This window comes from Anoplopoma fimbria, chromosome 11 (assembly GCF_027596085.1).
Source record: "Anoplopoma fimbria isolate UVic2021 breed Golden Eagle Sablefish chromosome 11, Afim_UVic_2022, whole genome shotgun sequence".
Taxonomy (NCBI): Eukaryota; Metazoa; Chordata; class Actinopteri; order Perciformes; family Anoplopomatidae; genus Anoplopoma; species Anoplopoma fimbria.
The window spans coordinates 2,282,463-2,294,569 of record NC_072459.1 but is presented as its reverse complement, the minus strand read 5'-3'; the positions used below and the strand labels follow the sequence as shown (position 1 = coordinate 2,294,569).

The 12,107-nt window shown below is 35.5% G+C and overlaps 1 pseudogene and 4 gene segments (V, D, J or C); all 5 read left to right on the top strand.

The window, feature by feature from the left end:
* Positions 1-1,091: 1,091 nt before the first annotated feature.
* LOC129098510 (immunoglobulin heavy variable 3-30-3-like) lies at positions 1,092-1,712 on the top strand. The segment is given in 2 exon segments: positions 1,092-1,185; positions 1,266-1,712. Coding segments are annotated over 2 exon segments (345 nt in total).
* A 918-nt stretch (positions 1,713-2,630) lies between these two features.
* LOC129098499 (Ig heavy chain V region 6.96-like) lies at positions 2,631-3,146 on the top strand. The segment is given in 2 exon segments: positions 2,631-2,706; positions 2,791-3,146. Coding segments are annotated over 2 exon segments (365 nt in total).
* A 3,024-nt stretch (positions 3,147-6,170) lies between these two features.
* On the top strand, positions 6,171-6,671 carry LOC129098498 (immunoglobulin heavy variable 3-30-3-like). The segment is given in 2 exon segments: positions 6,171-6,246; positions 6,332-6,671. Coding segments are annotated over 2 exon segments (361 nt in total).
* Positions 6,672-7,985: 1,314 nt separating this feature from the next.
* Positions 7,986-8,539, top strand: LOC129098508 (Ig heavy chain V region 5A-like). The segment is given in 2 exon segments: positions 7,986-8,079; positions 8,160-8,539. Coding segments are annotated over 2 exon segments (345 nt in total).
* Positions 8,540-9,576: 1,037 nt separating this feature from the next.
* Positions 9,577-10,126, top strand: LOC129098511 (Ig heavy chain V region 5A-like; annotated as a pseudogene).
* Positions 10,127-12,107: the final 1,981 nt, after the last annotated feature.

Below are 12,107 nucleotides of genomic sequence, written 5' to 3'. Positions count from 1 at the left end.
TAGTTTAATTCTAAACAGTAAAACACTCAAACACTTGAGTACCACTGTTGTATGAGTGGCTGTAAAGTTGAATCTTATGAGAAAATAATTGTGAAAAATATTCATATTGCTCTAAAATACAAACCAACTGAAAAGTAAGAACATTTCACTCTTTTCATCACATATTGTACTGAACTGTTTCATGAAAACCATTTGTGACACAAGACAGCAGTGATCTATGAAGTGGAGGAGAAGTGGAATGATGAAGCATTTTACTTCATCGATTACAATCTGTATCTACATATAAAGAAAAAGTACATAATCCCCCATATACAGGAATAAACATGAGCCTTTATCTTATTTTTGCAAAGTTTTTTATATTTTATTTGGCCATAATAGAAATCATATAATAACAAATATGTTTATGTCTGACACAACCAAATACATGAAAGCTAAATATTTTGATCATAAATACATACATAAATTAACGGACAACCAAAGTTTAATCAAAGCTAAAGGATTTGTTTATTTGCATTTTGTCACAAAGGTTCAGTGTCTGAACAGCTGTTTTCCTCCAAAGGCTCCATGTTTCTCTGTATGTGTGTATTCAAACATCTGCAAACACCGAAACCATCAAAAGTCTTTTATTCAAACCTGCAAACCAGCAGCATCAGACTTAACTTTTCATCTATTTACATGATACTGCCTGCTGTCACTGTGTTTCTGTTTACAGCAAATACAGTCAGTAAGTACAGAGAGCCATCAAATAAATGAAAAATGAAGTACTTACAACAAAGCTGAACTCATACGTTTGAATCATGGATCTGATAATATTTTGAAATTATACAAGAATTATATAAATAGAATACACATAATGCATTTTGAATTGATAGTTAAGCAAAAAGTTACCAGTTGTTTTATTTCTGTAAAAACAGGGACATTTTCAAAATGTCGAATTTAGTGTGAAATGAAATTAAATATCAAATGTCACTCAGCAGATATATTAACACTGAACATACTCTTTTGGCTGCAGTCAGACCAGCATTGATGCTTCATACGTATGTTTGGTTCTATGCAAACACAGTGACCTCCCTTGTTGCTCAGCTATAAAAACATCACATCAGGCTGTTAGTGAAGTTCATATCTCTTCAGTTTCAACATAAACCATGTTCTCTGTAGCTCTGCTGCTGCTGTTGGCAGCTAGATGTGAGTCTCTCTGGATTTTTCCAAATCAACAATTCTGCTTTAAGTATATCTTGTTACTAAACATTTCCTCTTTTTAACAGGTGTGGAGTGTGAACAGTTGACACAGCCGGCCTCTGTGACTGTGCAGCCAGGTCAACGTCTGACCATCACCTGTCAGGTCTCCTATGCTCTTGCAGCTACTACACAGCTTGGATCAGACAGCCTGCAGGGAAAGGACTGGAGTGGATTGGAATGAAATATACTGGATGGTTCATACTACAAAGATTCACTGAAGAACAAGTTCAGTATCGACTTAGACTCTTCCAGCAAAACAGTGACTCTAAACGGACAGAATGTGCAGCCTGAAGACACTGCTGTGTATTACTGTGCCAGAGACTCACAATAACAGGAACCATCAGTAGACCTGAACAAAAACCCCTCAGTGCCTGAACACTTGTTACATGAAGCCACCAGAGGAGGAGCCCTCACACCACTAATGGTTTCAACACCAGCTCACTGTTTAAAAACTTGAAGGTTACAAGCACTAATACTACATTGTATATATTCACTCAAGAAAAACTAAATGACATGTTTATTATTGCTAAACACTGAACTTTACAATCAATTAAATGAATTCATCTGAATAAGGTTCATGATGATGTCATTTTCCTCAAAACAAATGCATGATATTCTGTTCCTATTAACACACAGAAAGCTCAACTTTGACAAAAAATAACTTCAGGAGAGATGTTGTATGCCTCTCAAACCAAGTCTGTAAGGTGATTTTCATACCACATGAACTGAAATGCATGATGATTTAATAAATAACCTTTATTTATTAACAGAAGCAATATTCCATTTTTTGTAAGTTGAATTGAACAAAATCATCTGACAAACAAGTGAATGTGTTGAAATGACACAAGTGACTTAGTTAAACAAGGATAATAATGACATCAGGCTCCTCCCTCCTTTCATGTAGGTAGTCCACCTGTCTGCACATCACTTGACATGTCTCTAAACTCCCTGAATATGAATGATATTGTCTCTTATCATAAATGTTTAACCTTTGATGGACCCTTCCGGTAAAATTCAAACAAAAGGTGAAGGCACTTTTGATGTTTTTTGTTAATTCCAGTTTTGTTTGTCTCTCATTGTTTTTGGTTATATATTGCAATCTATTTTTACCTAATTCTTTTTAATTTCTCTGTGTAAAGCACTTAGTAACTATGTAACTTAGTTATATAAGGTTAAACAAATCCAACTCATTTGTAAACAAATTAAAACTCCAAGATACAGTGAGATGATTATTAAAAAAACATACAAAACATGGTGAGTTAGGAGAAAGCCATGAATTAAAAATCAGTTTAGAGGAGGGATTGAACAGAGGACACTGTTCAATCAAAAAGGAGGAGTCAATGCAAAACTCAGATGTCTTCCAGCTCTACTTATGTGACTGCAGAGGAGGACAGAGAACAGTGGACACACAGTTCAACATGATGGACTATAGGACAGGACTGCTGCTGTTAACTATCTGCTGGGCAGGTGAAGATGAAGGTCTTGAGTTAAATCTATCTTCAAGAAGATGCAAACTTAAATAAGTGACTCATTTTTTGTTTGTCTTTCCAGGTGTTGATGGTCAGACTCTGACAGAATCTGAACCAGTGGTTAAAAGGCCTGGAGAATCTCACAGATTGACCTGTACAGCATCTGGATTTACTTTTAGTAGCTACTGGATGGCACTGGGTCAGACAGGCTCCTGGAAAAGGACTGGAGTGGATGGCGATTATCGAATGATAACAGTGACCGAATATCTACTACTCAGTCAGTTAAAGGCCGGTTCACCATCTCCAGAGACAACAACAGACAGCAGGTGTATCTGCAGATGAACAGTCTGAAGACTGAAGACTCTGCTGTTTATTATTGTGCTCGAGACTCACAGTGACTGGAGCTGGTTGAGCAGCTGTACAAAATCCTACAGTTCTCTTTCTTACTGGGTTGGTAGAGCAGAAGATGATTTGTTTTTTTCAAATTTTTAGACGTTGTTTTATATTCTACATTCTACTTTACATGTATATTTTTCAATAATGTAACATTTGCCCTGCATTATACAAAGTCCTGAAATTTAGAAATATCATTACTGAACATTTAACACATATAAAAACACATAAAAACCACTTGTTCATGTAAGGGCCAAAAGACAGCATTGCAAACGTGCACACTGGTTAAAGGAAGCAGAGAGGCTTTACAAAAACCTTAAACAATGTATTAAAGAATCATGTCACAAGTACCTGTTGTAGAGTGGCAGTAGAAGATTTCTTGTCAGAAAATGACACTGAGAAAAATATTCATCATTGCTCTGAAACACAAACTTTAAAAGAGCAGCTGAAGAACATTTTGACTTCCTTTTTGTATATTCTACATCAAATGTATGAAAACCATTTTCACAAGACAATAATGGTTAAAATGATGAAGCTCAATTCATCGATTAAATTGATCTACATCTATGGCCAAACACGGCCCTCACCATGGAGACAGCTTAAGAGCTTTTATAACAGTTAACAAAGCAAACAATGGCAACAGTGCTGACAGAAATCAGTGGTAACCTAATTGGAGGGTGTTTATGTCTGACAATTATGCTACAAATACATGTAAAGCTTGGTTTTATCATAAATACTGAATCTGCGTATGAGCACCAATAAAACTAAAGTGCAAATGCAGACCGGCAGCTCTGAGCCAGCTAAGACTGGCACAGCCCACATGTTTCTAACATGTACTGTCAATATTATTTAGTGTCTGAACATGTTTTGTACTAACATGTTTAACATGTACTAACATGTAAACATGAACAACATGTACTAACATGAATTCAAACAAACCACTAGCATCAGACTTAACTTTTACTAACATGATTTGTAACATGTAAAAACATGCACTAACATGTTTTTGTTCAAACTAACATGTACTAGCAAATACATGTACTAACATGACTAACATGCAAATAAATGAAAATGAAGTAACATGTAGCTAAACTCATGCACTAACATGGATCTGACTAACATGTTGAACATGCACAACATTGAATTATATAAATGCATAACATGACAACATGACAACATGCATCTATTAATGTTGTTTTAACATGCACTAAATGCAACATGAAAAAGTTGTTTTAACATGACTAACATTGACTAAATGTACTAACATGTACTAACATGCACTAACATGCATGAAATGAATTTTGACATGATGAGACTAACAAATGTCAACATGCATTCAGTTGACTGCAAACATGCAACTCCTTGTTGCTCATGCACTTCTTGCATTGATGTACATAACATGCACATGCACTAACATGTACTAACATGTACTAACATGTACTAACATGTTGCTGCAAGCATGTAAACATGTAACATGCAAACATGTTAACATGAACTTCATGTAAACATGTACTAACATGTAAACATGTTCTAACAACTAACATGTACTAACATGCACTAACATGTACAACTAACATGCATATCTGTCTCATGAACTAACTAACATGTAATCAACAGCATGCTTTAACATATAACATTGTTACTAAACATGTACTAACATGCAAACATGTACTAACATGACACTAACATGCACTCATGTGACATGTGCAACATGGTCAACATGTCTGACATTCATGTCACTAACATGAACTAACTGTTTTACTCACAAACATGTACTAATCATGCACTAACATGCACTAACATGAACTAACATGTACTACATGTTCACTAACATGTAACTAACATGCATTCAACATGGAAGAACATGTTCAACATGCAGACACAACATGTGTATTCATGTAAGAGACTCTACAACATGCACTAACATGTACTAACATGAACATGCACTAACATGTACAACATGCACTAACATGTACTAACATGTACTAACATGCACTAACATGTACTAACATGCAAAGTTCAACATGCACTAACATGCACTAACATGCACTAACATGTACTAACATGGTTTCAACATGCCACTAACATGTACTAACATGACTAACATGCACTAACATGTACTAACATGAAAACATGAACTAACATGTTTATTATTGCTAACATGAACTACTAACATGCACTAACATGAACTAAACTAACATGAACTTCAGTATGTACTAACATGTACTAACATGTCACTAACATGAACTAAACATGCACTAACATGACACTAACATGTTGGATAACATGTACTAACAAATGCACAACATTACTGTAACATGCATGCACTAACATGTACTAACATGTGCACTAAAATGTACTAACATGCATAACATGACTAACATGCATGATGTACTAACATGCAATAAATGTTGACTAAAAAAACATGTGTGGCCAGTTCAGCTATGTAAACAAAGCACAGAGAAAGCACAGATTACAACACATTACATTCTCTTCTACAGTAAACATAACTACACAATATTTTTACATAGTTTGCTGCCGTATTAATGCTCTGACTTGCAAATAGAGAACCTTTAATAAAGTTCCCATTATTGACTTTTAACAGTGGGTGATGAAAATATATTTATGCATGATATATCCACCTGTCTAATGCTGACTATGGGTTGATAAATACAATTGGTTGTAAAAAAAAAGATAAATGAAATATCTTGAGAAACATCTTCATCATTAAAAAAACATAATCATTATGATCTAAATGTAAAATTATGTTTTTTTCTTTTGTTTTTGAATATTGCAATCTATTTTTACCATGTGTTTTTTCTCTGTGTAAAGCTTTAAAAATAAAACTTAACTTACATCAGTTTAAAAATGTAAACTAAATTTACAAAAGCAAGATACAATGACATGATTATTAAAAAACTCTCAAAACATGGTTTGTTAGGAGAAAGCCATAACATGAAAATCAGTTTAGAGGAAAGATTGAACACAAGGCACTGTTCAATGAAAAAGGAGGAGTCAATGCAAAACTCAGATGTCTTCCAGCTCTACTTATGTGACTGCAGAGGAGGACAGAGAACAGTGGACACACAGTTCAACATGATGGACTATAGGACAGGACTGCTGCTGTTAACTATCTGCTGGGCAGGTGAAGATGAAGGTCTTGAGTTAAATCTATCTTCAAGAAGATGCAAACTTACAACAAGTGACTATTTTCTTGTTTGTCTTTCCAGGTGTTGATGGTCAGACTCTGACAGAATCTGAACCAGTGGTTAAAAGGCCTGGAGAATCTCACAGATTGACCTGTACAGCATCTGGATTTTCTTAGTAGCTACTGGATGAACTGGGTCAGACAGGCTCCTGGAAAAGGACTGGAGTGGATTGCGATTATCGAATATGACAGTGACCGTATCTACTACTCAGAGTCTGTTAAAGGCCGGTTCACCATCTCCAGAGACAACAACAGACAGCAGGTGTATCTGCAGATGAACAGTCTGAAGACTGAAGACTCTGCTGTTTATTATTGTGCTCGAGACTCACAGTGACTGGAGCTGGTTGAGCAGCTGTACAAAAACCTACAGTTCTCATTCTTATAGAAAAATATTGTAGATGAAAAACATTCTTATAGTATTTATATTGTATAGTTATTTTTTATGAATTTGTTTTACATTGTATGTTTTACTACATATATCTTGCATTATACTAATTCCTGAAAACTGTTCCGAAACAATATTATTAATAAACATTAAACGCAAAAAAATGAATAAAGTTCATAAAAGGGCCAAAGACAGCAGAACAATCTGGTTGCTGAGATGAAACTCTGCAAATACTTTACATTTCTACTCGTAGTTTAATTCTAAACAGTAAAACACTTGAGTACCACTGTTGTATGAGTGGCTAAATAAATCTTATGAAAAATAATTGTGAAAAATATTCATATTGCAGGAAAAACAAACCAACTGAAAAGTTTCCTAGAACATTTTGACTCTTTTCAAATTGTGTTTTTGTTTTAAACCATTTGTGATAAAGACAATCTATAAAGTGGAGGAGAAATGATGAAGTTTTACTTCATCGATTACAATCTGTATCTCTAAAAACATAAAAAAAAGTACATAAATATACAGGAATAAACATTGAGCCTTTATGTTGTATGATTTTTGCAAAGTTTATATTTTATTTGGCCATAATTAAATCATATAAAAATATGTATGTCTGCACAACCAAATACATATTGCTAAATATTTTGATCATAAATACATAACATAAATTAAAAAAGTTTAATCAAAGCTAAAGGATTTGTTTATTTGCATTTTGTCACAAAGGTTCAGTGTCTGAACAGCTGTTTTCCTCCAAAGGCTCCATGTTTCTCTGTATGTGTGTATTCAAACATCTGCAAACACCGAAACCATCAAAAGTCTTTTATTCAAACCTGCAAACCAGCAGCATCAGACTTAACTTTTCATCTATTTACATGATACTGCCTGCTGTCACTGTGTTTCTGTTTACAGCAAATACAGTCAGTAAGTACAGAGAGCCATCAAATAAATGAAAAATGAAGAACTTACAACAAAGCTGAACTCATACGTCTGAATCATGGATCTGATAATATTTTGAAATTATACAAGAATTATATAAATAGAATACACATAATGCATTTTCAATTGATAGTTAAAAGCAAAGTTACCAGTTGTTTTATTTCTGTAAAAACAGGGACATTTTCAAAATGTCGAATTTAGTGTGAAATGAAATTAAATATCAAATGTCACTCAGCAGATATATTAACACTGAACATACTCTTTTGGCTGCAGTCAGACCAGCATTGATGCTTCATACGTATGTTTGGTTCTATGCAAACACAGTGACCTCCCTTGTTGCTCAGCTATAAAAACATCACATCAGGCTGTTAGTGAAGTTCATATCTCTTCAGTTTCAACATAAACCATGTTCTCTGTAGCTCTGCTGCTGCTGTTGGCAGCTAGATGTGAGTCTCTCTGGATTTTTCCAAATCAACAATTCTGCTTTAAGTATATCTTGTTACTAAACATTTCCTCTTTTTAACAGGTGTGGAGTGTGAACAGTTGACACAGCCGGCCTCTGTGACTGTGCAGCCAGGTCAACGTCTGACCATCACCTGTCAGGTCTCCTATGCTCTTAACAGCTACTACACAGCTTGGATCAGACAGCCTGCAGGGAAAGGACTGGAGTGGATTGGAATGAAATATACTGGAGCTTCATACTACAAAGATTCACTGAAGAACAAGTTCAGTATCGACTTAGACTCTTCCAGCAAAACAGTGACTCTAAACGGACAGAATGTGCAGCCTGAAGACACTGCTGTGTATTACTGTGCCAGAGACTCACAATAACAGGAACCATCAGTAGACCTGAACAAAAACCCCTCAGTGCCTGAACACTTGTTACATGAAGCCACCAGAGGAGGAGCCCTCACACCACTAATGGTTTCAACACCAGCTCACTGTTAAACTTCGAAGGTTACAAGCACTAATACTAAATGGACTGAATTAAAGCTAAATACTAGATATGGAGAGGTTTTTCATATTTAATGAACTATTTGAACTATTATAAACAATGTTTTAACTGCAGAGGAAGTCTAAAAAAGATTTGTAGAGATATTCCTAGTTTGCAATTAAGTTATCTGAATAAAAATAAAATGCATCTCTCCATGTGCAATAAATAACTTTAGTTCAGTTTTTTGTTACATTTGTCTTAATTTGTAAATTTTTTGTTTACCACATTTTGAAATGATTATGATATTAAAAATAAATAACCAAAAAACAAAACCTATTCCATTGATTTGTTTGAATAAGACTGTTAATCAAAAGATGAAGACAAATTATAAAATGTATAATGTTTTGAAATTGTCTCTTCAAACATCTGTGAAATTGTGAAATTAAATTATTTTATTCACTCTGCAAACCAGCAGCATCAGACTTTTTTCATGGTATTTATATGATACTGCTGCACATCACTGTGTTTCTGTTTACTAAACTTATTCACATCATAAGTAAAATATAAATATAAAATCATAAATGTTTTGCCTTTCGTTAACATTGAACTCATTTTATTGTAATGCATGATTTGAAATCAAATGGCATTTTGATGTTTGTTAATTAATTTTGAAATTTACAAGAATAAATTGTTTTTTAGTGAAAAAAATATACAATCTATTTTACCTAATTAAAGTTTTAATTTTGTGTTAAACTTTCTTAGTAAATTATAAGGGACATTATATCAAATATTTAAGTGTGTAATGAAATTAAAATATCAGATGTAAAGCAGAGTTGATTTCAAGGCATTTCTGTCACTCAAAGATAATGAACACATGAACAGACTCTTCCATTGGCTGCAGTTAGACCAGCATTGAAGCTTCATAAAAAGGTTTGATTCTATGCAAACACAGTGACCTCCCTTGTTGCTCAGCTATAAAAACATCACATCAGGCTGTTAGTGAAGTTCATATCTCTTCAGTTTCAACATAAACCATGTTCTCTGTAGCTCTGCTGCTGCTGTTGGCAGCTGGATGTGAGTCTCTCTGGATTTTTCAAATCAACAATTCTGCTTTAAGTATATCTTGTTACTAAACATTTCCTCTTTTTAACAGGTGTGGAGTGTGAACAGTTGACACAGCCGGCCTCTGTGACTGTGCAGCCAGGTCAACGTCTGACCATCACCTGTCAGGTCTCTATGCTCTTAGCAGCTACTACACAGCTTGGATCAGACAGCCTGCAGGGAAAGGACTGGAGTGGATTGGAATGAAATATACTGGGGGATGCATACTACAAAGATTCACTGAAGAACAAGTTCAGTATCGACTTAGACTCTTCCAGCAAAACAGTGACTCTAAACGGACAGAATGTGCAGCCTGAAGACACTGCTGTGTATTACTGTGCCAGAGACTCACAATAACAGGAACCATCAGTAGACCTGAACAAAAACCCCTCAGTGCCTGAACACTTGTTACATGAAGCCACCAGAGGAGGAGCCCTCACACCACTAATGGTTTCAACACCAGCTCAATGAAGTTTCTACATTGTATATATTCACTCAAGAAAAACTCACTGTTTAAAAACTTGAAGGTTACAATTCACTGTCAATACTTTTCAAAACATTGTATATAAACACAGAAAGCTTTTTGACTCAAGAAAAAACCAAGTAAATACATGAAAAATGCATGAAAATAAATAATCTTTATTTATTAACAGAAGCAATAAAAGTTGAATTGAACAAAAGCATCTGACTAACAAGTGAATGTGTTGAAATGACACAAGTGACTTAGTTAAACAAGGATAATAATGACATCAGGCTCCTCCCTCCTTTCATGTAGGTAGTCCACCTGTCTGCACATCACTTGACATGTCTCTAAACTCCCTGAATATGAATGATATTGTCTCTTATCATAAATGTTTAACCTTTGATGGACCCTTCCGGTAAAATTCAAACAAAAGGTGATCGCACTTTTGCTGTTTTTGTTAATTCCAGTTTTGTTTGTCTCTCATTGTTTTGTGTTTTATATTGCAATCTATTTTTACCTAATTCTTTTTTATTTTCTGTGTGTAAAGCACTTAGTAACTACAGGTGCATCTCAATAAATTAGAATATCATGGAAAAGTTTGTTTATTTCGATAATTCAATTCAAAAAGTGAAACTCATATATTATATAGATTCATTACACACAGAGTGAAATATTTCAAGCATTTATTTCTTTTAATTTTGATGATTATGGCTTACAGCTAATGAAAACACAAAATTCAGTATCTCAGAAAATTAGAATATTAGATAAGACCAATAAAACAAAGGATTTTTAACACAGAAATGTCAGCCTACTGAAAAGTCTGTTCATATATATATGCAAAACTGCCTGAAGCTTAGTGTAAAGCTCAATACTTGGTCGGGGCTCCTTTTGCATGAATTACTGCATCAAACACAGATGATGTTCATGGCATGGAGGCGATCAGCCTGTGGCACTGCTGAGGTGTTATGGAAGCCCAGGTTGTTTGATAGCGGCCTTCAGCTCGTCTGCATTGTTGGGTCTGGTGTCTCTCATCTTCCTCTTGACAAACAGACCCCATAGATTCTCTATGGGGTTCAGGTCAAGCAGTTTGATGGCCAATCAAGCACAGTGATACCAGGTCATTAAACCAGGTATTGGTACTTTTGGCAGTGTGGGCAGGTGCCAAGTCCTGCTGGAAAATGAAATCAGCATCTCCATAAAGCTTGTCAGCGGAAGGAAGCATGAAGTGCAAATGACGTTGCAAATTTCCTGGTAGACGGCTGCGTTGACTTTGGACTTGATAAAACACAGTGGACCAACACCAGCAGATGACATGGCTCCCCAAATCATCACTGACTGTGGAAACTTCACACTGGACTTCAAGCAACTTGGATTCTGTGCCTCTCCACTCTTCCTCCAGACTCTGGGGCCTTGATTTCCAAATGAAATGCAAAATTTACTTTCATCTGAAAAGAGGACCACTTTGGACCACTGAGCAACAGTCCAGTCCTTTTTCTCCTTAGCCCAGGTAAGACGCTTCTGAACATTTGTCTCTGGTTCAGGAGTGGATTGACACGAGGAATGCGACAGTTGTAGCCCGAGTCCTGGATACGTCTGTGCGTGGTGGCTCTTGATGCACTGACTCCAGCCTCAGTGCACTCCTTGTGAATCTCCCCCAAATTCTTGAATGGCCGTTGCTTCACAATCCTCTCAAGGCTGCAGTTATCCCTGTTGCTTGTGCACCTTTTTCTACCACACTTTTTCCTTCCACTCAAAATTTCTATGAATATGCTTGGATGCAGCACTCTGTGAACAGCCAGCGTCTTTAGCAATGACCTTTTGTGGCTTACCCTCCTTGTGGAGGTCAATGACTGTCTTCTGGACAACTGTCAAGTCAGTCATTCTGTAGTCATCTTCCCCATGATTGTGTAGCCTACTGAACCAGCCTTAGAGACCATTTAAAGGTTCAGGAAACCTTTGCAGGTGTTTTGAGTTAA